Source organism: Clupea harengus, chromosome 19, assembly GCF_900700415.2.
Source record: "Clupea harengus chromosome 19, Ch_v2.0.2, whole genome shotgun sequence".
NCBI classification, from domain to species: Eukaryota; Metazoa; Chordata; class Actinopteri; order Clupeiformes; family Clupeidae; genus Clupea; species Clupea harengus.
Genome location: NC_045170.1, coordinates 7,579,901 through 7,601,079, shown reverse-complemented (window position 1 = coordinate 7,601,079; position 21,179 = coordinate 7,579,901). Strand labels below are relative to the sequence as shown.

The window sequence follows — 21,179 nt, the reverse complement described above, 5'->3', positions numbered from 1 at the left end:
TATATTTTTATAGTTGTTTTATATGTTGACTATATTTTGCGAACATGTAGGCCTACAATGTTACTGGGAATATCTTAGGCATGAAAGAGGTCAGATTCAGACTATTTGTAATGTGACTATGCTTGCAGTAACAATACTGATAACAATATTGCAAAAAATATAAAGAGGCTGATAAATGAAAAAATAAATTGTTATAGTCTGTGTGTTGATGTGATGATATGTACAGGACAGGGATACCTTAGCATGTTGCAAAAGACCGATCAGGAGGCTCCATTAATTTCTAATATTTATTCCACCCATAGTATTATCACCAGAGAACACTCATATCATTGTCCAACTGACTGATTAATCCAATAAAACCTTAACCATACCATAACATACGTTTTGGTGAGCCAATTTAAATTTCTCTATTCTCTGTCTTTCACAGGCCTATTTAAGTGTGCAATAATGCAAATCCCCCAGTCAAGTAATCATGCAGTATGTCCCTAGTGCAACTTTTCTATTGCCACCCGTTGATTCCTTAATTGAGTCATTGTTTTTGATCTTCTGTTCTGGCTTTTGGTGCTTCCCAGTTGCCTATTCACAAATTCCGAGAAAAATAAGAATGCCATGGCACTTCTATTTTCATAATTTGAAATATCACGTAGGCTTAAAGATTAACCAGGAGTCCCTCAGGTCCTACGTCATACGAGGAAAGACTTTTATCTTTCTGTTTCCTTCTGTGTGTGCGATACCTAAGAATGGCCCATATAACAAACGTCGCATCTGATATGATTGATATCTCACTGAGAGTACTATGTTTGGTTCCCTGGTTACACCGGAGGTCTTTCTGTATAATCAAGTTTTGAGATAAGTGACCACAAACCCAGAGTCTCTCTTTTACTCACTCTCACACTAACATACTACCAATACATGTAACGTAGACAACATGAAATCCAAATACAATGAAAAATTACTTTTAAAAATCCACTGTTTTCATAATTTGTACTCTTCTAACACAGGGCTCAGAGATGGTTTGTTGGCTACACTAAGGCATGATGCATCTTTTATTCATTCCAATACACACTGAAGCTTCTTTTGAGTTGCATGCATTGACTCAGTAAGGTTATAGACAAAAGATGTTACATCCCAATATGAAAACTGATGAAAACTTTTTTCTCAGTGCAGAAGGAAGCTCACAGACAGTCCACAAATGAATGAGTGTAAACACTTCCAAGGGCTCATCTGTGTGCTATATAGAGGGTTCTTTCATTTGATGAGTCCCAAGGTCCTTTTCATTTCAGGCCAACTCATCTATTGACATTAGGGTACAGCTGAGAGAAGTAGATGAAGGGGCATACCATAGCCTTTATGTTGCCATTTACTTTGCCCTTAATAAATTATCTATTTTGTATTACTTTTTGGTTATTTGATCTGATGTTTGTCTATTGTTTAGGAAGCTTTAATGTAGGCCACTTCTTAAGTGCTGACAATATCATGCACACTGTAATCTCGGTGTGTCTTATGCTATAGGGTACATTAAACAGGTAGCTGTAGTTATTTGTATTTCATGTTTGATCTGGGATTTACAACGCATTGTTGTATAATGTTTGAAGGTCTCTTTGAGCTGACCTGGAATCGCCACTGGGGTGTGTTGTTCTCATATCTATGGGCTATCCAGGTGTAGACTTGCTGTTCCCAGCGTGCACCTGGGTACCCCGTCTACGACCGTTGCGGGCACCTGGGAGTGAGGGGCAGCTGTTCCGCTGGAATGGCTCACGGATAGTAGAGCCTGGAACGGCCAGCCATTTCAACATGGGCAAGTGCGTCAGATTAGATAGCTGTCCGTCGATAGTGTCAAAGCATTAAGCGACGCCTGTTGAGGAAGTGGTGGTGGCCGATGGCAGGGCGTCATTCACGTGCATCCCCCCTCTCCTTCCTCAGTGCGAGTGTAGGTTACAATGGAAGTCATTGGGAACATGGGAAGAGCAAATGCTACGTCTTTTTCATCTCAACATCACAGAAATTGAGACGCATACCTTCAGATGGCGGTAACAAAGTAGCCTACGCGACTGCAGTTGTGTTAGTTGTTCTATACATTTGTTCTTTCGGAGGAGTGGGTGGGTGTCGACCTTCGCAGTTTGACAGGAAACGGGGAGAACTTTCGCTTTGTTTTCAAAACGCGAAATTGTCCAGACGTAGGCTGTGATGGCAAATGATTTGCAGTCAACTTCTTAGTCTTCGAAATTTGGACAGTAATCAAACGAGTAAGGAACAGACGAAACTCATCCAGACGGTAGGCTATCGTTTCCTTCCCTATTCTGTCAGCACTGGGAGCTATTTGAGGGGATTAAGCATCGCCTTGGCGCCGTGAGCGCAGCCAGAGCCACTGGACATGATGAAGGAGAGCAGAGATAACGGCAATGTCCGCCGAGGGTTGCTCGCATTAGGCTAGATTTCACAGGCGGAGGCTGTCTCGGTTGAGACATCTGTATTGGCGGGTATGGCCGAGCACAGCGATGAACAAAATAAACGGTTGTCCACTCATATGAACGGATTTAAGGCGACGGTGCCGAATAATAAGGAGACGCATGACGAGCCGCGGGTGTCGAACGGGGGCTGTGAGGTGACTAAAGAGCAGCGGGATTTAGAAGATCAGAGCCCCGAGGCCCCAGAGCCGGTGAGAGCTGTCACGGAATTGAAGGATGAGGACGCAGGTATCTCGCGGAGGAGCAGCCTCAAAAAGGTAACACAGACATACTCTCTCCGTCTCTCCCAATTCAATTTAACTCAAATGTGCTTTATTGGCACGACACATTGTTTATAGTATTGTCAAAGCATTCACAGGAACAGTAGAACGTGAATGAAAGGAAAATAACAGAAATCAAAACATATAGGCTTACTGTTACACTCTATAACTTACATATGAGGTTGTATGCCTATACACACACAGACAGAGAGAGAGAGACACACACACACACACACACACACACACACACACACACACACAGAGACATACACAAAGACACACACACACACATACAGAGTGCATGGTAAAAAACAGATTGTGATGGTAGCCTAATTAATCTGAATCTGTTGTTTTCACCACAGCGATATATTGGCTTCAATTCAAAACCAGACAGTGGAAGGCATAATATAAAGTGGCACAATGAAAGTCTGTGTCAGTGATCTTAAAATAGCTTTCACTTTCTCCCTTTATACAATGTCTGTGGTGGGCAGTCCTCGGCACAGATAAAACTCACAGATAGCATAGAGCTTGGTTTCCTCTTAAAGCAATCAAAGGTATAAGAAGAAAAAAAAAACACGACTTTAACTGCCTCTATACCGTGTGGTTTCAGAGTGACATCTTGCATGTCTACATATTTCCGTGAGTCAACCGAGGGTAACAAACATGATTTCCATCTCCATCTAGAAGAGTCGTGAGATCTGCTATCATCATGTCTGGTTTTGCGACAAATATGACACTTAATGACACCATGCATGTCTTTTTCATACAGTGGTCAGTCATAATTTGCCCCTTTTTCATCAGTGTAGACATTTGGGAAGACCCACTATATATTGTTTTGCTGAGACTTTAGTTGGAGACGGAGATAGCTTTTTCTGTCTTAAGCAGTATGATGATAATATGATGACTATTTTCGTCTTCATGGACTCACTGTTGGGCAGGGTTGACAACAATAGCATTTGTTGTCAACAACAATGTGTCTAGACTAGGGCTGAACGATTTGGGGAAAAAATCTAATTGCGATTTTTCCCCCAAATATTGCGATTGCGATTTAATATGCGATTTTTTTTTTATTCCCAACAAATCGTAATGAATGATGACCAACACAATATTAGATACATTTAGTGTAAAATATTATTTCCCACAATTAAAATTTTTATTTAACTGCTTATTACAGAATCAAGAACAACAAATCGGTGGCTTTGCCACTGTGCATTTAAGTAATTTTAACAAAGTCATTGTAAGAATAAACACAAGGCATGCACTTTTTAAACACTGGGCAAAATTTACCATCTTAAAAAAAATCTTGCATGTCTTGTTAAGATCACGTTTTTAATCGCGAACGTTGCGGTTAGAAAATCGCGTTCTATCATATCGCGATTAAATCGCAAATGCAATTAATCGTTCAGCCCTAGTCTAGACCCACCATTTCCAATAGTGGAAAAGTGGTGTTTCTGTTTCGTGGGTTTAGTATGCCATCTGTTTGCATTTCTTACTTAGAAAAAATGGAAAACATTAGCGCTACATCATTCAGACTCTGTATTGCTTGATAACTACTGTAACAGGTGCCACTCATTAAAGGTTGGCTTGATAACTACTGTAACAGGTGCCAATCATTAAAGGTTGGCTTGATAACTACTGTAACTGGTGCCACTCATTAAAGGTTGGCTTGATAACTACTGTAACTGGTGCCACAAATATAAAGGTTAACTTGATAACTACTGTAACAGGTGCCAATCATTAAAGGTTGGCTTGATAACTACTGTAACTGGTGCCACAAATGTAAAGGTTAACTTGATAACTACTGTATTTTGGTGATATATTTGGTGAAGTCCTTACTGTGCTCATATTTTGCATTAGGTTTCCGGAATAGCCTAGATGGTCTGTGGGGACAGTATGTGTGTATATCGGTTATTCACATGACTTTTAAACCTTACAAACTGAATTTGAGAATGTTATAAAAACATGTTAACAACAAGAACATACCTTAAAACCTACGAATAAACACTACACCATTGCATTTTTTGGACAAAGACCTTGTTTTTATAACCTGCAATGTTAAAATTCATCATCATTATAATCGGATAAAAATATCGGTCCATTATAATTGGATACAATTATCTTCAAGAAAGGCTATACACTATTCACACTATCGCCAGGTTTGACAATGCTTGAGCCAGACACAACAGTGAGAGTGGATACTGGTCACATATCTTGGGGAACCTCAAAGTATTTTTAATTTATGTAAAGATATTATTATTTATATAATTATATTCAGTGGAGGTTGCTACATGGTACAGTAGCTACAAATTAGCTGGCTTCTAAATTTAACGTGGGACTATCTCCTGTTTGCTCGCATAGTAACATTACCAATGCTGTGTTTCATCTTTTCTGTGGATGTGCAAGGCTACACCTTTATTTGATGTGCTGGGAAGAGTATTGATAAAACTGGGGATTATGTTTTCAAAAACGGTGTTAGTGTTGAGCTGTGGGTACAGGCAGAGGGGCATGAGCGCGACATTATTATTATTATTATTATTATTATTACATTATGGCCAGTTTCTTGGTAGGGCAGGCCACCCTTGAATCCCATGAAGTATGTTTGAGGCAGCAACAACCGTGAGAGTGGATATTGGTCACATATCTTAGTAAGCTCAAAGTGGTTTTTAATTTATGCAAAGAGAGAAGGCTTGCGTGCGAGCAAAGACATGAGCTCTGGGTCTTGTAGTTTGTTTGTTCCATGACTACACAATGGAAATGTCATTTACCAAACTCACTGACACGGGTGAAATGAGGTCAGCTAGATTCATGCCATTGATGCTGGCATGCTTTTGGTGATTAATCACCCGGCTCTACTTAACAAAGCACTTCACAGATACCCGACAGAAGCTTAATCTTAAAGCAGTCTTCGCCAGCCTGCCATTCGTGCTTCTTTGAGTGAGGCGTCTCTGTGTGGGACTGTGTGGCTTGACGCTGTCACTTGCCGTTGTGTCTGTAGACATGATTCATGATTCATATAAATACACCACACGCTTCCGGTCCGCACCCTACCTTCCTGTAAAACACACACACGTTCTCGCATACTCACATTCACACTCTCACACACACACACACACACACACATACATTGAGTGAGTCTACTGAAATGCATTCAGGCATTGTGTCAGATGTGTCAAACAGAAAACAACAAACTTTGTTTCTCTCTCTCCCTCTTTCTCTCTCTCTCCCTCTCCTCTTGAATTACAAATCTCTCTCTCTCTCCTATTAAGTTACAAATCTCTCTCTCTCTCTCTCTCTCCCTCTATCCCTCTCCCTCTCCTCTTGACTTGGGTTTCCGTAGCGTTGAGGAGAAGGTGCTTGTGTGTACTTGTGTGAAGGTTGCACAGTAATCGTCATGGAGGCGGTTGTATGAGTCTCCACTGCCCAAAAGGACAGGTGACCTTCAGTGAAGATCGCTACATTGTACAATAGCTACACTTTAAATGGCTTCTGAATTTAATGAAGGAGTGTCACCTATTTGTTCTTATTGTTGCTCTTAACATTACCGATGCTGTGTTTCATCTTTTCTGTGGATGTGCAAGGCTACACCTTTATTTGGTGTGCTGGGAAGAGTATTGATAAAACTTATGTTTTCAAAAACAGTGTTAGTGTTGAGCTGTGGGTACAGGCAGATGGGCATGAGGGTTTGTGTTAGTGTTGAGCTGTGGGTACAGGCAGATGGGCATAAGGGTTTGTGTTAGTGTTGAGCTGTGGGTACAGGCAGATGGGCATGAGGGTTTGTGTTAGTGTTGAGCTGTGGGTACAGGCAGATGGGCATGAGGGTTTGTGTTAGTGTTGAGCTGTGGGTACAGGCAGATGGGCATAAGGGTTTGTGTTAGTGTTGAGCTGTGGGTACAGGCAGATGGGCATGAGGGTTTGTGTTAGTGTTGAGCTGTGGGTACAGGCAGATGGGCATAAGGGTTTGTGTTAGTGTTGAGCTGTGGGTACAGGCAGATGGGCATGAGGGTTTGTGTTAGTGTTGAGCTGTGGGTACAGGGCAGGCAGAGGGGCGTGAGGGTTTGTGTTAGTGTTGAGCTGTGGGTACAGGCAGATGGGCATAAGGGTTTGTGTTAGTGTTGAGCTGTGGGTACAGGCAGATGGGCGTGAGCGCTACCTGATGGCCAGTTCCTTGGTAGGGCAGGCCACCCTTGAATCCCGTAGAGCAAAAAATACAGACACGATGTCCATGTTTAAATCTCTGGTGGAAACAGGAATTGTGGTGGAGTACAGGTTCCACCCTTGACGGAGTAGGGGGGCTCAGTTCAGGGATGAATGGTGGGTAAGGGAGGAGACTGTTAATGACCTTGGCTAGTTTTCAACTGGTGAAATGGACGTTTTTTTCCGATGGTTTTCAAATGGTGTTTTAGATAAAGGGTTTTAAAAATCAAGTCTCCTCTTTAGTAACAAAAATCTCTCCCTCTCCCTCTCCCTCTCCCTCTGTCTCTGTCTCTCCCTCTCCCTCTCTCTCTCTCTCTCCCTCTGTCTCTGTCTCTCCCTCTCTCTCTCCCTCTCCCTCTCCCTCTCCCTCTCCCTCTGTCTCTGTCTCTCTCTTGGTTTTTCTGTCCACCATTTGACGCTGTTTTATTGGCATGACCATAATGCTCTACAGTATTGCCAAAGCATTTGGATTGGGGGTGTACTCTGTATACACAAGATACATCAGAAGGGAGCAGGGAGAAATGGAAACAGATCAGATAAAAAATTAATAATAATCATCAAGGAAGCAGGATATTAACAACTGCAAAAATGTGAATGTGAATTTACTGTCCCTCCGTTTATTGAAAGCAGTCACGTATTGTGCAGCGAGGGTGAGGCGATTCTCATGTTCTCCAGTGAGATGTGAAAGCCTCTCCTCACTGCTCGCCAGCAGGAACTCCGGGAGAACCTCGCCGATCTTGTGTTTCTCTGTGAGAGCCAGACCTCTCTTAGACACACCCACACACTTAGCTGCATCAAAGATCAGTTTAGAAATGAATAAAATATTTTTTAACCCAGAAAGCCAGAAGCCTGCAGCGGAGCTGTGACAGACTTGCCTTTCTCTGACCACATGTGTGTGCAGGTTCACAAGCGCACACACACACACACACACACACGCACACACACACACACACACACACACATACATGCCGGCACATACGCACACACACACACACACACACACACACACACACACACACACATATGCCCGCACACACACACACACACACACACACACACACACACACACATACATGCCGGCACATACGCACACACACACATACACACACATGCCGACACATACGTATACACTCATACTGTATACACACCTTTGCATTCATTTCTATCTCTAGGTTGCCATGGAAACTCTGCCTCTCTCTCTCTTCTTCCCCCCTTCCTGCCCTCCCTTGTCCTTGTTCTGTTTCTCCCATTCTCTTTATCTCTGGCCCCTCCCTCTGTACTTTTTTCTCTTGCTTTCTCTCCCCTCCCTCTCTCCCTCTCTCTTTCTCTCTCTCCCTCTCCCTCTCCCTCCTCTTTTTTTGTCCTGCAGAGAGGAAACCCCTCTTATGTCATGTTCTGTGTTCTGTGTTCTGTGTTCTGTGTTCTGTGTTCTGTGTTCTGATTATCATTCAAGTCTGCTGACTGCTGGGGTTTCTTCCTCACTCACGTGGCACTGCAGGAGTTCCCTCATCCTCTTTTTCTCACACACACACACACACACACACACACACACTCACCAGTTCATTCTTATCCCCTTATCTGTGTTCTTGAACGACTGTATATGACACGTGTTCATTCTTAAAGGGTATTTAATGCAGAATACGGAATAGTTTTCCTCTTTTCTGCACACACACACACACACACACACACACACGTGTTTATTCTTAGAGGGGATTTCAATGCAGAATATTGGGTAGTTTTCCTCTTTTCTACACACATACACACACTCACATACACACACAGACACACACACACACACACACACACACACACAAACACACACACAAACACACACACACACACACACACACGTGTTTATTCTTAGAGGGGATTTCAATGCAGAATATTGGGTAGTTTTCCTCTTTTCTACACACATACACACACTCACATACACCCGTGTTCATTCTTAAAGGCTGTTTTTAAATAATTAATAAAGTTGTCCTTGTTTTTAAGTTCTCCCACTCCCCTCTTGGTATTTTAGGATGGCTTACGGCGCGGCCGTGACCGCAAGAAGACGGTGTCTTTTGGCGGGATGCCGGGGTCGCGTAAGATCAGCTCGGTGTCGGGCTGCCTGAGCCGCATGCAGGAGGGGAGTGAGTTCCGCAAGCTCCGCCCCGGGCTCCGCCTCTACAACCGCTACTTCCTGCTGGAGGCGGAGCAACGCGCCATCCGCTGGGAGCCGTCCAAGAAGGACGCTGGGAAGGCGCGGCTGCTGCTGACCGAAGTGCGGGAGGTGCGCACGGGCCGCAACACCGACCTGTTCCGCGGCAGCGGCGTGTCCGAGCTGGTGGCCGACGACTGCGCCTTCTCACTCGTCTACGGCAACGGCTACGACACGCTGGACCTGGTGGCCAACTCACCAGAGGTGGCCAACATCTGGGTCACGGGCCTGCGCCACCTCATCTCCCACGGCAACAGCGCACACGCACACCCCGCTCACACGCACGTGCACGCAGCAGCGGCGGCGACGGAGGCGGGCCGTCTGGATCTGCAGCTCTCCTGGCTCTCCAAGGAGTTCTCTGAGCTGGTTGCCGTTGGCGACGGGACCACGGAAGGCGAGTGTGTGAGCGTGAGGGAAGCGACGGACTTGATGGAGAAGCTGACTCGCGGGGTGAAGAGCAGCCAAATCCAGCTGAGGCTCCGAGAGCAGCTCCGAATCGACACGTACTCGACGCCTCCGCACACGCCGCCACACACGCCCCCACACACGGCCGCCCGCGTCTCCTTCCAACACTTCACCCAAGCCTTCCAAGACCTGAGCACACGCCCCGAGATCTACTTCCTCCTCGTCCAGTTCTCCTCCAACAAGGACTTCCTGGATATCAAGGACCTGATGCGCTTCCTGGAGACGGAACAGGGCGCGCCGCAGGTGAGCGAGGACTCCGCCCAGGTGGTGATTGACAGGTATGAGCCCACCCCTCTGGGCCGCGAGCTGGGCCGCCTCTCTCTGGACGGGTTCACGCGCTTCCTGGACTCGTCCGAGTGCTGCTTGTTCGACCCGCTCCACGCGCACGTGTGCGAGGACATGACTCAGCCCCTCTCGCACTACTACATCAGCTCGTCGCACAACACCCACGTGACGGAGGCGCAGGTGCCGGCCGTGAGCGGCATCGGCGGGTACGAGCGGGCGATGAGGCTCGGCTGCCGCTGCCTGGAGCTGGACGTGTGGGACGGGCCGCACGGCCGGCCGGCCGTCAGCAAGGGACACACGCACTCCGCCATGCACACGCACACGCCGCCGCTGGCCTTCCGGGAGGTGGTGCAGGCGGTGGCGAGGATGGCGTTCCCCGCGTCTGCGTCCGAGTATCCCATCATCCTCTGCCTGGAGAACCACTGCTCCGCCGCACAGCAAAGGATCATGGTCCGCGATCTGAAGGAGGCCTTTGGTGAGCGGCTGCACCGGGGGTTGCTCTGTAACAAGGACGGGTGCCTGCCCTCGCCAAACAGCCTGAGGGGGAAGGTTTTGTTGCTAGGCAGCAGACCCCTCCCAGACCCACAGCCTGGCGGCGGGGGAGGCGAGGGCGAAGAGATTACCCAGAAGGCCTCGGGAGGCGGGGTGTCGTCGAGGCGGGTGCCACTCTGCCCGGAACTTTCGGAGCTGATCTCGCTGTGCCACGCCGACTCGCCTCCCAACAACGAGTTCCCGTCCTCCGCCGACCCGTGCTGCGTGGTGACGTGCTTCAGGGAGGCGCTGGCCAGCCGGCACGTGGGCGACCGCAGCGCAGAGCTGGTGGAGCTGGCCAAGCGCCGGCTCCTCCGTGTGCGGCCCAGTCTGATGCGGGTCGACTCCAGCAACCCCGACCCGCTGGGCTTCTGGAAGGCCGGGCTGCAGATGGTGGCGCTGAACGTGCAGACGGAGGGCGCCACGCTGGACCTGCACCGCGCATGGTTCCGGCGCAACGGCGCCTGTGGCTACGCGCTGCGCCCGGCCATCATGCGGCAGCAGGTGGCGTACTTCAGCGCCAACGAGCGCGGGGCGATGCCCGGGGTGCCCCCCCAGACGCTGCACCTGCGGGTCATCAGCGGGCGCTCCCTGCCCAAACCACGCGGGGGCGGGGCCAAGGGGGACGTGCTGGACCCTTACGTTACCGTGGCGATCCACGGCATCCCCGCAGACTGCGCCGAGCGACGCACACACACCGTGCCGCAGAACGGAGAGAGCCCCGTGTTTGACCAGAGCTTCCAGTTTCAGGTGAGGAGGAACACACACACACACACACACACACACACACACACACACACACACATACATAGTGTGACATTGCAATGTGTGTGTATGCCACTCCAAAAAAGACAGTGTTGTGTATGTTGCAGTGAGTGAATGTGTGTGAATGTGTGAAGCTGTATCCTTCATTGAGTGTGTCTGTCTGTGTTTCTGTAGATGTGAGTGTGTTTTAGTAAATATATCAGTATCTGTGTAGATGTGTGTATGTCAATTAATGTACATAATCAGTGTGTGTTTGGTTGTATGTGTGTTACTGCGTCATTGAGTGTGAGTGTGTAAACGCATGTGTGTGTTCTGCCCCAGGTGAACTTACCTGAGTGTTACTGAGAGTGTGTGTAACCGTGTGTGTGTTTTCTACCCCAGATGAACCTACCTGAGTGTTACTGAGAGTGTGTGTAACCGTGTGTGTGTGTGTTCTACCCCAGATGAACCTACCTGAGTGTTACTGAGAGTGTGTGTAACCTTGTGTGTGTGTGTGTGTGTGTGTGTGTGTGTTCTACCCCAGGTGAACCTACCTGAGTGTTACTGAGAGTGTGTGTAACCGTGTGTGTGTGTGTTCTACCCCAGATGAACCTACCTGAGTGTTACTGAGAGTGTGTGTAACCGTGTGTGTGTGTGTTCTACCCCAGCTGAACCTACCTGAGTTGGCTCTGCTGCGCTTCGTGGTGCTGGACGATTTCTGCATCGGCGACGACTTCATCGGCCAGTACGCTCTTCCTCTCGACTGCATGCAGGCGGGATTCCGCCACGTGCCGCTGCTCACCGCAGAGGGGGAGGAGCTTCCGCACGCGCGGCTGCTGGTTCACGTGGCGATGACGGAGCGCAGGGGCGGGGGCAAGGCGCACAAGCGCGGCCTCTCTGTCAGGATGGGCCGACGCAGCCGCCATTACATGCAGCTGCAGGAGCTGGGCCTCAGAGTGCTGGATGACGTCTTCAAGATGGCCAACCAGCCGCTGCGAGAAGCCACGGACCTGAGAGAGAACATGCAGGTAGAGAATGAAACTGTCAGAAAACCAACTGTCATTGTGTCAAGAGGTGCAGAAAGACACAGAGTCAGGGGCGTAACTATAGGGGGTGCAGCAGGTGCGGCTGCACCTGGGCCCGTAGGTCTTGGGGCCCCGTAGCCGGGGGTTTTTCGTGGCCAAGAAAAATATCTGCGCAGGGGGAGAGGGCGTGGTGGCGGCGGCGGTTAGTGACATACCCTGACAATTTCACAGTTTAAAGTGTTGTAGGCTGAATATCTGCGCAGGGGGAGGGGGCGTACAAACATGGGGTACGGGACTGTAAAATGTTTGGGAACCACTGCCTTACGCCACTGACTAGGGCCCGTCATAATTGCCTGCACCTGGGCACAGAGTAAACAAATACATTAATGTATGAAAAAAACAACTTACAAACTATATATTATATATATCTGTACATATATATTTCAAATGTGAAATGTGGTGAAGTGAGGCCAGACGTCAAACAGGCTAAATGTATCGTATTAAAAATCTGACCTTTCAGGGGACTTACTAAATCTTTATTTATAGACCAGCTCATATACTTCAACCCAATTCTGTCTATTTATAGAGCACATTCAACCCAATTATGTCTGTTTATAGAGCACCATTAGGTGTGTTGTGTTAAGGTGCTCTACAAAGCCTTAACTGAGACGGAGCACATGGTGTTCTGGTGGCCAGGAAGAGCTCTTATTTTAAACATTGGGCTCTTGTCTGAGCGCTTTAACACCACTTATAACTAACAGCGTATTGTGTTTGAGTGATGGCTGTCTGACACATAAAACAGGAAAACTCACCTGTGTATGGAAGGGGAATTTATGAGAGATTTGTTTCACCCTTTCAAACAGACTCATTGCTTATGTATGTATGAATGTGTGTGTGTGTGTGTGTGTGTGTGTGTGTGTGTGTGTGTGTGTGTGTGTGTGTGTGTGTGTGTGTGTGTGTGTGTGTGTGTGTGTGTGTGTGTGTGTGTGTGTGTTTGTGTTTGTCTGACAGGAGTCTTTGGAGGCCTTTAAGGAGCTGTGTGGTGTTTCTGCGCTGGCTAACATCACTCAGTGTGTGCTGACCCTAGGGTCAAGGGTCACAGGGTCAGAGGGCACGCCCCTGCTGCTGTTTGACCTTAGCAAACCTTACCCCACCATGCACCAACAGGGGGCGCTCCCAGACGCTCTGCGCAAGATCATTACTATCTACCACACGGTGAGTGAGTGTGTCCGTAGGTGTTGTGTATGTTTGATGTTTGATGTGTGTGTGTGTGTGTGTGTGTGTGTGTGTGTGTGTGTGTGTGTGTGTGTGTGTGTGTGTGTGTGTGTGTGTGTGTGTGTGTGTGTGTGTGTGTGTGTGTGCGTGCATATGTATGCGCTCCCGGACACCCTGTGCAAGCTCTCCACTGTCTACGATGCGTGAGTGAGTGAGTGAGTGAGTGTGTGTGTGTGTTTGTAGGTGTTGTGTATGTTTGATGTGTGTGGCTGTGTGTGTGTGTGCGTGCATATGTATGCGCACCCGGAAAGCTAGCAAGCTCTCCACTGTCTACCACACGGTGCGTGAGTTAGTGTGTGTGTAGGTGTGTATGTTTCATGTGTGTTTATGTTAGTGTTTGTGTTGTGCACGTACAGTATATCATACAGAGAGGGGTTAAAGGCCGCGTCCCAGACTGTAGCCAACTGTGAAGCGGATCAGGGTCAGACCAGGTCCAAATGTTGACCAGATCGGGGCGGGGTCAGAGGTTAGAGGTCGGCAGGGTTAACGATGGTGAAGTCGGAGTCTTTGCTGTGGGTGCTGCCCTCTTCTGGGCTGGATGACCCAGGGGTGGTGATGGCCAGTGGGTCATGGAAGGTAGGCTTGATGGGCGTGCCCAGACTCTCGGCTGGTGGTAGCACGCCATCGCTGTCACCATCATCGTCGCCATTACCATCACCATCGCCATCACCTTCGCCATCACCATTACCGTCCTGAGAGACCAGGATGTAGTCATCCCAGTTGCGGCCCTCAGCTACCTGTAAACACAACAGCCAGAGAGTGTGTGAGAGTTTAGTTGTGGGTGCAAGAGTATGTATATATGTGTGTGTGTGTGTGTGTGTGTGTGTGTGTGTGACATTGTGGGTGAGTGTGTGTACATGAGCGTAAGAGCACAGGTGTGTGTGTGTGTGTGTGTGTGTGTGTGTGTGTGTGTGTGTGTGTGTGTGTGTGTGTGTGTGTGTGTGTGTGCGTGCATATGTATGCGCTCCCGGACACCTTGTGTCTGTCTACGATGCGTGAGTGAGTGAGTGAGTGTGTGTGTGTGTTTGTAGGTGTTGTGTATGTTTGATGTGTGTGGCTGTGTGTGTGTGTGCGTGCATATGTATGCGCACCCGGAAAGCTAGCAAGCTCTCCACTGTCTACCACACGGTGCGTGAGTTAGTGTGTGTGTAGGTGTGTATGTTTCATGTGTGTTTATGTTAGTGTTTGTGTAGTGCACGTATGTTTGTTATGAGTGTGTGTGCGTGTGTGTATGTGCATATGTGTGTGTGTGTGTGTTCATGTGGTTGTATCAGTGTGTGCTTGTGTGTGTGTGAGTGGTGCGTGTGCGTATGAGAAAATTGGCCTCATGCAGGAAACAATTCAATTACATTTTATTTATATAGCGCCAAAACAATACAATTGTGTCAAGGTGCTTTACAGAGCCCAGGCCTGGACCCCCTTAGAGCAAGCACAATGGCGACAGGGGCAAGAAAAACCTCCCTGTTAATCAGGAAGAAACCTTAAGCAGAACCTCAGCTCACACAGGGGGGCACATCCATATATCTATGGGCACATCTGCTTGTCGGGTAGATATACTAGGAAGTGAGACAAATTTCCTCTTCTGCTGAAGTTCTTCTTCCTCCTGCCTTTTTTGGTGGCATCTCTCCATTTCTTGGACATGCGCCAGAGTATTTGCACACGCCACAACACCTGGCCTTTTAGTATTAAGAGGGTATTACCTATGCTAATAACAAACACCTGCCCTTATATAGCATTTAGAGGGTATTGCCTATGCTAACAACAAACATCTGCCATTTTATAGTATTAAGAGGGTATTACGTATGCTAATAACAAACACCTGCCCTTATATAGCATTTAGGGGGTATTACCTATGTTAACAATAAACACCTGCCCTTATATAGTGTTTAGGGAGCATTACCTATACTAATAGCAAACACCTGGCCTTATATAGTGTTTAGGGAGCATTACCTATGCTAATAACAAACAATTGGCCACACACTTCCAATTCATGATCAAGTGGGATTCATCATTTAGCACACCAGGGTGAGCAGATTTGGATGGTTGAGAACATTTGGTGCATCTGGAGTTGACTTTTTTCACCTCTCTTTTTAAAATTAAATAATTTTAAGAGAATGTTGCTGCATGAGGCCCAATACGTGTGTATGTGTGTATCTGTGTGTTTGAACATATGTGTGTGTACGTGAGTGTGTGTGTGTGTGTGAACATATGTGTGTGTAAGTGTGTATCTCTGTGTGTGAGAACATATGTGTGACTCTCACAGGAAAAGAGATATTTGCAGCTCCAAATAGATTTAAGTCTGGTAACATCATATGGTTTACCACTTCCCTTCTCTGTCGATTTGTGTCTTTATTTGTTTGTTTGTCTGTTTGTCTCTCTATTTATATTTTCTAATGGTCTGTGTGTCCGACTATCTGTCTGTGTGTCTGACTATCTGTCTGTGTGTCTGACTACCTGTCTGTGTGTCCGACTATCTGTCTGTGTGTCTGACTATCTGTCTGTGTGTCTGACTACCTGTCTGTGTGTCTGAATATCTTTCTGTCAGTCTATTTGTCTGTGTGTGTGTGTGTGTGTGTGTGTGTGTGTGTGTGTGTGTGTGTGTGTGTGTGTGTCTGACTATCTGTCTGTCTGCAGACATTATGAGAGAGGAGGCAAATCACTGATAATTAATTTAGATAGGAGCCTGATCTCTCCAAATAGAAGAGCCCTATGGCTTTGTTCTGCAGGGAGAATGATGCGGGGGGGGGGGGGGCTCTTCTATTAGGATGTATACCACTCACTCTGAGTTAACTTAGTCAGGCTCATCACTAATCAACGTTCTTGGAATACCCCACCACCCAGCTTTGGCTTTCCATCATTTATATTATATTATATTATATTATTTATATTTATATTAAGGCTGGCTTTAGGTCTAGGTCTTTACTTCCCTCAAAACATGGTGTGTATACAGCCATTGACACACACCATCAACTGTGAGGCCTTATATAGACAGGTGTGTGATGCACAGGTGCACAGGTGGACTCCAACCAAGTTGTAGAAGCATCTGAAGGACAAATACGATTCATAAATAGGATGCACCAGAGCTCAATTGCAAGCATTACAGCTAGGGGTCTTATGTAATACTTATGTAAGTGGGATATTTCCTGGTCTTTTATTTTTTAGAAATTAACAAAACACAAAACAGTTTTTGCCTCGTCATTGTGGAGTATTATGTAAAATGATCCATTTTAGGATGAGTCTGAAACATTCAAAATGTTGAAAACTTGAAAGGGTCTGAAAATCCATATGCATAGTATAGGTGTGTGTGTGTGTGTGTGTGTGTGTGTGTGTGAGAGAGAGAGAGAAAAATAATGGGGGGAAAAGGTAACAATGCTAAGGAATTCCTAAAGTTCGTTTCTGTTTATTCTATTGCAGGATGTAAGTATGGAAAACCTATTTTAAGCTGCATGCACTCACACACACTTGCACACAGTTTATCTTACAGGATGAATTGCTTTTGGTTGCATGGAAACGGAGAGGAAGGGAGAGAGACTGTGTGTGTGTGGTGATGTGTGTGTGTGATGTGTGTGTGTGTGCGCGTGTGTGTCCTTCTGTCCGTATGTGTGTTGAGCTGTGTGTTTTCAGTCTATAATAGCTCTGAATTGTAGTTGAATGTGGGTGTTTCTTGAATGTCTGTTAACTTGCAGATGATTCAGGCAAGCAAAGCAGTGGACGAGTCCGACGGAGTCCACAGCAAGATCCTTCAGACACATCACAGAGGTGAGAGAGAGAGAGAGAGAGAGAGAGAGAGAGAGACACGTAGTCCACAGCAAGATCCTTCAGACATATGACAGAGGTAAGAGAGAGAGAGAGAGAGAGAGAGAGAGAGTCCACAGCAAGATCCTTCAGGCATATGACAGAGGTGAGAGAAAGAGAGAGAGAGAGAGAGAGAGAGAGAGAGAGAGAGAGAGAGAGAGAGAGAGAGAGAGAGACACAGAGTCCACAGCAAGATCCTTCAGGCATATGACAGAGGTGAGAGAAAGAGAGAGAGAGAGAGAGAGAGAGAGAGAGAGAGAGAGAGAGAGAGAGAGAGAGAGAGAGACGGAGTCCACAGCAAAATCCTTCAGGCATATGACAGAGGTGAGAGAAAGAGAGAGAGAGAGAGAGAGAGAGAGAGAGAGACGGAGTCCACAGCAAAATCCTTCAGGCATATGACAGAGGTTAGAGAAAGAGAGAGAGAGAGAGAGAGAGAGAGAGTGCAAGAGAGAGGAGAGATAAAGGGGGTTCAGGCCCTGGGTTCTGTAAAGCGCCTTGAGACAATGTTATTGTTTTGGCGCAATATAAATACCATTGAATTTAATTGAATAAATCTGAAGGTTTTGGCGTGATTGCTTGGAGTTGGAACTGACATCACACACACACACACACACACACACATCACTGTTTCACCCCACTGGTACCAATACTTCTCCTCCTCTCCTCTCCTTCTGTCTCTTCTTCAAGTTGCCTCACAGCCTACACACACACACACACACACACACACACACACACACACACACACACACACACACACACACACACACACACACACACTCACACACTCACTCTCTATGTGTGACCCATTGTGTGGTATACAGGTGACAGGTGATATGATGACCCAGTGTGTACAGGTGATATGATGACCCAGTGTGTACAGGTGATATGGTGACCCAGTGTGTGGTATACGGGTGATATGGTGACCCTGTGTGTGTTATACGGGTGATATGGTGACCCAGTGTGTGGTATACGGGTGATATGGTGACCCTGTGTGTGTTATACGGGTGATATGGTGACCCAGTGTGTGTGTGTTATACGGGGTGATGTGGTGACCCAGTGTGTGGTATACGGGTGACGTTGTGTGTTTTCTCAGCGATGGAGTTCCACGAGCATCTTCAGTCGTTAGCTCAGAAGGAGGGACTTAAAGGCAGGAAGCAGAACAAAGCTGTGGAGAGTTTTTCCTGGAACATCACCATACTGAAGGTAGTTATACACACCACACATGCACACACACACACACACACACACACACACACACACACACACACACACACACAAACTCACTCATATACACACACAGACACACAAATTAAAGGTTTCACCTGCAACAACTAAAGGAAGCTATATCTCAGTCTCAGTATTACTTTTTGCCAATGGAAACTAGCCTTTTGGCTATAATTGGGTGCATTTACATCTTAATGTTCATGAATGTACACTGTCCCTCTTGATCAAATAAACAAATTGATTGATTGATTGATTGATTGATTGAGTCTGTGTTCTTTTTCTCTCTTTGTCTCGTTTCCAGGGGCAGGCTGACCTGCTGAAGCACGAGAAGACGGAGGTTCAGGAGCTTCTGAAGCAGCTCAACTGTGCAGCGCAAACAGCTAACCTTAGCCTATGCACAAGTGCCGTCAGAGATGTGAGAGCCAATCAGAGCGCTTCTGATGAAGGCTTAGATGTGTGGTAGCCAATCAGAGCACAGCAGCAGTAGTACCAGCAGCCAATGTTAGCATTAGCACAAGTACAGTCAGAGATGTGAGAGACCAATTAGGACACCTGCTGATGGAGGGTAAGATGTGTGGTAGCCAATCAGAGCACAGCAGCAGTACCAGCAGCCAATATCAGTATTAACACAAATGCAGTCAGAGAAGAAGTAGCCAATCAGGACCCTCTGGGGGAGACTTAGATCTGTGGTAGCCAATCAGAGCACAGCAGCCAACTTTAACCCAACTACAACCACAGTTATGGTAGCAGGAGCCAATCAGCTCCCCACTCTGACTGCCGGACGGTAGCCAATCATCAGCATAAAACACACTTGAACACCGCAGGAAGAGCTGCAGCTAAAACACTTGCCGCCCCCCCCACCCCCCTTACAAACTTCCCCAGTACTTTATAAAAATCAAGATACCTGGCATGTTCCTCCCCCTTACATTATGAGACATTTCCCCCCCTGGTCAGAGACGTTAGGCCCCCTGGTCAAAGGCATTTGGCCCCTTGGACAGAGGGAAAGGGGCAGATGTTATAGAGACGATGACTGGCATGTTCCTCTCCTTATTTTACGAGACTTTAGGCTTGCAGGGCTGGACATAACCTGGCAAAGACTTGACCTGTCTGACCTTTCAGTCTTTCTGACTTTGACATGTTCTGGTGAAGACACACAGTCTAGCCCACATTCTGACATGGTTGTGTACTGACGCATACTGTAATATATACCCTTAGTTGCTAAAGGAGTGTCCTGAAGAGAAACTGAGTGTGCATTCGGATCTATGAATGTGGGAGAAATGTTTACATACATGCTCAGTCTCAGCTTTGGTTTCTAAACACACACACACCCACACACACACCCACACACACACGAGACTATCATAAGAGTGAGCCTGGTTCTGCATTTCAGTTTGTATTGGGAGAATATATTTTTTATAGATATTTTTATGTTGTTACGTGGCTTAGAAATTTATCTGTATAAAATTACCATACAAATTATTTGTACACCACTGTGTTGTTCATTAAAGTAAACCATTATGAAGAAGCAGTGCTTGCAGACAGGCACACAAGCCGAAAGATCATGATTTTAAACACGGCCGTTGCCAACCTCATGTAAGAAATTATGGTCTGTGGCTCCAAGTCTATATTCTGGATCAACTTTCCTGACAGTATTGTTTGGATGCTGTTTTTTAAATGTATCAAAAACTAAATGTAAATAAAAGATCATTTCTTACATTTGCTTCCTGTGTGATCAGTGCTGCAGGTAAGGCATCGGGAACAGGTGGGAAATAAAACAGGAAATGGATGTAAAGAACGGGACATAATTAAAGGTGTGAAACTTTCAGAGGACTCCAGTACATGGCACAGCTACCTCAGGCCCAAACCTTGATGTGATGGTTCACACAGAAATGGAAATTATGACGGTGTCTCTTTGGGGACTGACCAAACTTATCAAGATACTGTTTAAGTGGCACAATTAAGGCCGAAATTGTAAGATAGGCCCAGCCTACTCTATGGCCCCATCTTCAAATCATTTTAAATGTCAGACTCAAAGTTCAATGAAGTGAGGCTCCTTCTCGTAAGTTGGAGGCGGCAGGCTACTGATTCGATGCGCACGCGCACACACCTAACAGCACGGACTCACGGAAAAATGTTGGATCACCCGAAGAACACCTAGGCTACTCTCCATGGGAGAATAATGCAACAATATTCACCATTACTTGGCAAGAGCCTCATGCAACTGTAGACTAATTCATGGACATGAAATTAAGAGAGGGCTTTAGGAGTGTGGGATTCCATTGCGCAAGCTAGACAACTAAAACCCTTAAACAATTTAATGAGGAAAATATCAAAGTTGGCTATCATAAAAGTTTTTTTTTTTTATCATCGCGAGGCAAATGCCATGTGTGTATAATAATATGCTGAATTAAAGTTCATGGTTGTGAAATAAATGCATTTATATGTGTAATCAATTCATTGGGATGTGCATGTGGGCTATAGTGGTTCACGTTGCTGTGCTCACAATTTCGGAACAGCGGGCTGTCGGTCTAATGAGTTTTGTGTTGTCGGGGTATAGGGCTACCATAACTTTGATATCTGAACAAATTAGCATATTATCGGAATAGTGGGCTTTCGGAACATTGACATGGCACCGTCTCTTTGACATCTAAACTTGGTTTAGGTGATACTTATGCAGATAATCCAAAATGGCTGTCAGTCTTGTCATGGTGAC

At 46.5% G+C, this 21,179-nt stretch overlaps 2 protein-coding genes across 3 annotated transcripts in view; one reads left to right on the top strand and one right to left on the bottom strand.

Moving 5' to 3' along the window:
- The first annotated feature begins 133 nt into the window (after positions 1-133).
- Positions 134-20,180, top strand: LOC105904700 (inactive phospholipase C-like protein 2). 2 transcript variants are annotated; one of them, XM_031586066.2, is made up of 7 exons: positions 134-2,725; positions 8,943-11,153; positions 11,816-12,175; positions 13,184-13,387; positions 17,134-17,206; positions 18,064-18,096; positions 18,336-18,420. In XM_031586066.2, exons 1-6 carry the CDS (start codon positions 2,483-2,485, stop codon positions 18,072-18,074), a joined length of 3,102 nt encoding a protein of 1,033 aa, XP_031441926.1. In that variant the 5' UTR covers positions 134-2,482; the 3' UTR covers positions 18,075-18,096; positions 18,336-18,420. The 2 variants fall into 2 exon arrangements, with proteins under 2 accessions (XP_031441926.1, XP_031441925.1); XM_031586065.2 differs by lacking the exon at positions 18,064-18,096 and adding an exon at positions 18,768-20,180 and having other exon boundaries at positions 135-2,725; positions 18,336-18,445.
- Positions 13,804-21,179, bottom strand: part of tbc1d5 (TBC1 domain family, member 5) — a 29,126-nt gene continuing 21,750 nt past the window's right edge. Inside the window, exon 23 of the mRNA XM_031586071.1 lies at positions 13,804-14,117. Coding sequence (XP_031441931.1) covers positions 13,915-14,117 — 203 coding nt within the window. The 3' untranslated portion in view covers positions 13,804-13,914. The remainder of the gene's footprint in view (positions 14,118-21,179) is intronic.

Excerpts from the sequence above, each read along its gene's own strand:
- LOC105904700 (XM_031586065.2), top strand. The coding sequence starts at position 2,483 with ATGGCCGAGCACAGCGATGAACAAAATAAACGGTTGTCCACTCATATG. Across the intron at positions 12,176-13,183 it reads ACCTGAGAGAGAACATGCAG|GAGTCTTTGGAGGCCTTTAA; the intron begins GTAGAGAATGAA and ends TTTGTCTGACAG. Across the intron at positions 17,207-18,335 it reads CCTTCAGACACATCACAGAG|CGATGGAGTTCCACGAGCAT; the intron begins GTGAGAGAGAGA and ends GTGTTTTCTCAG.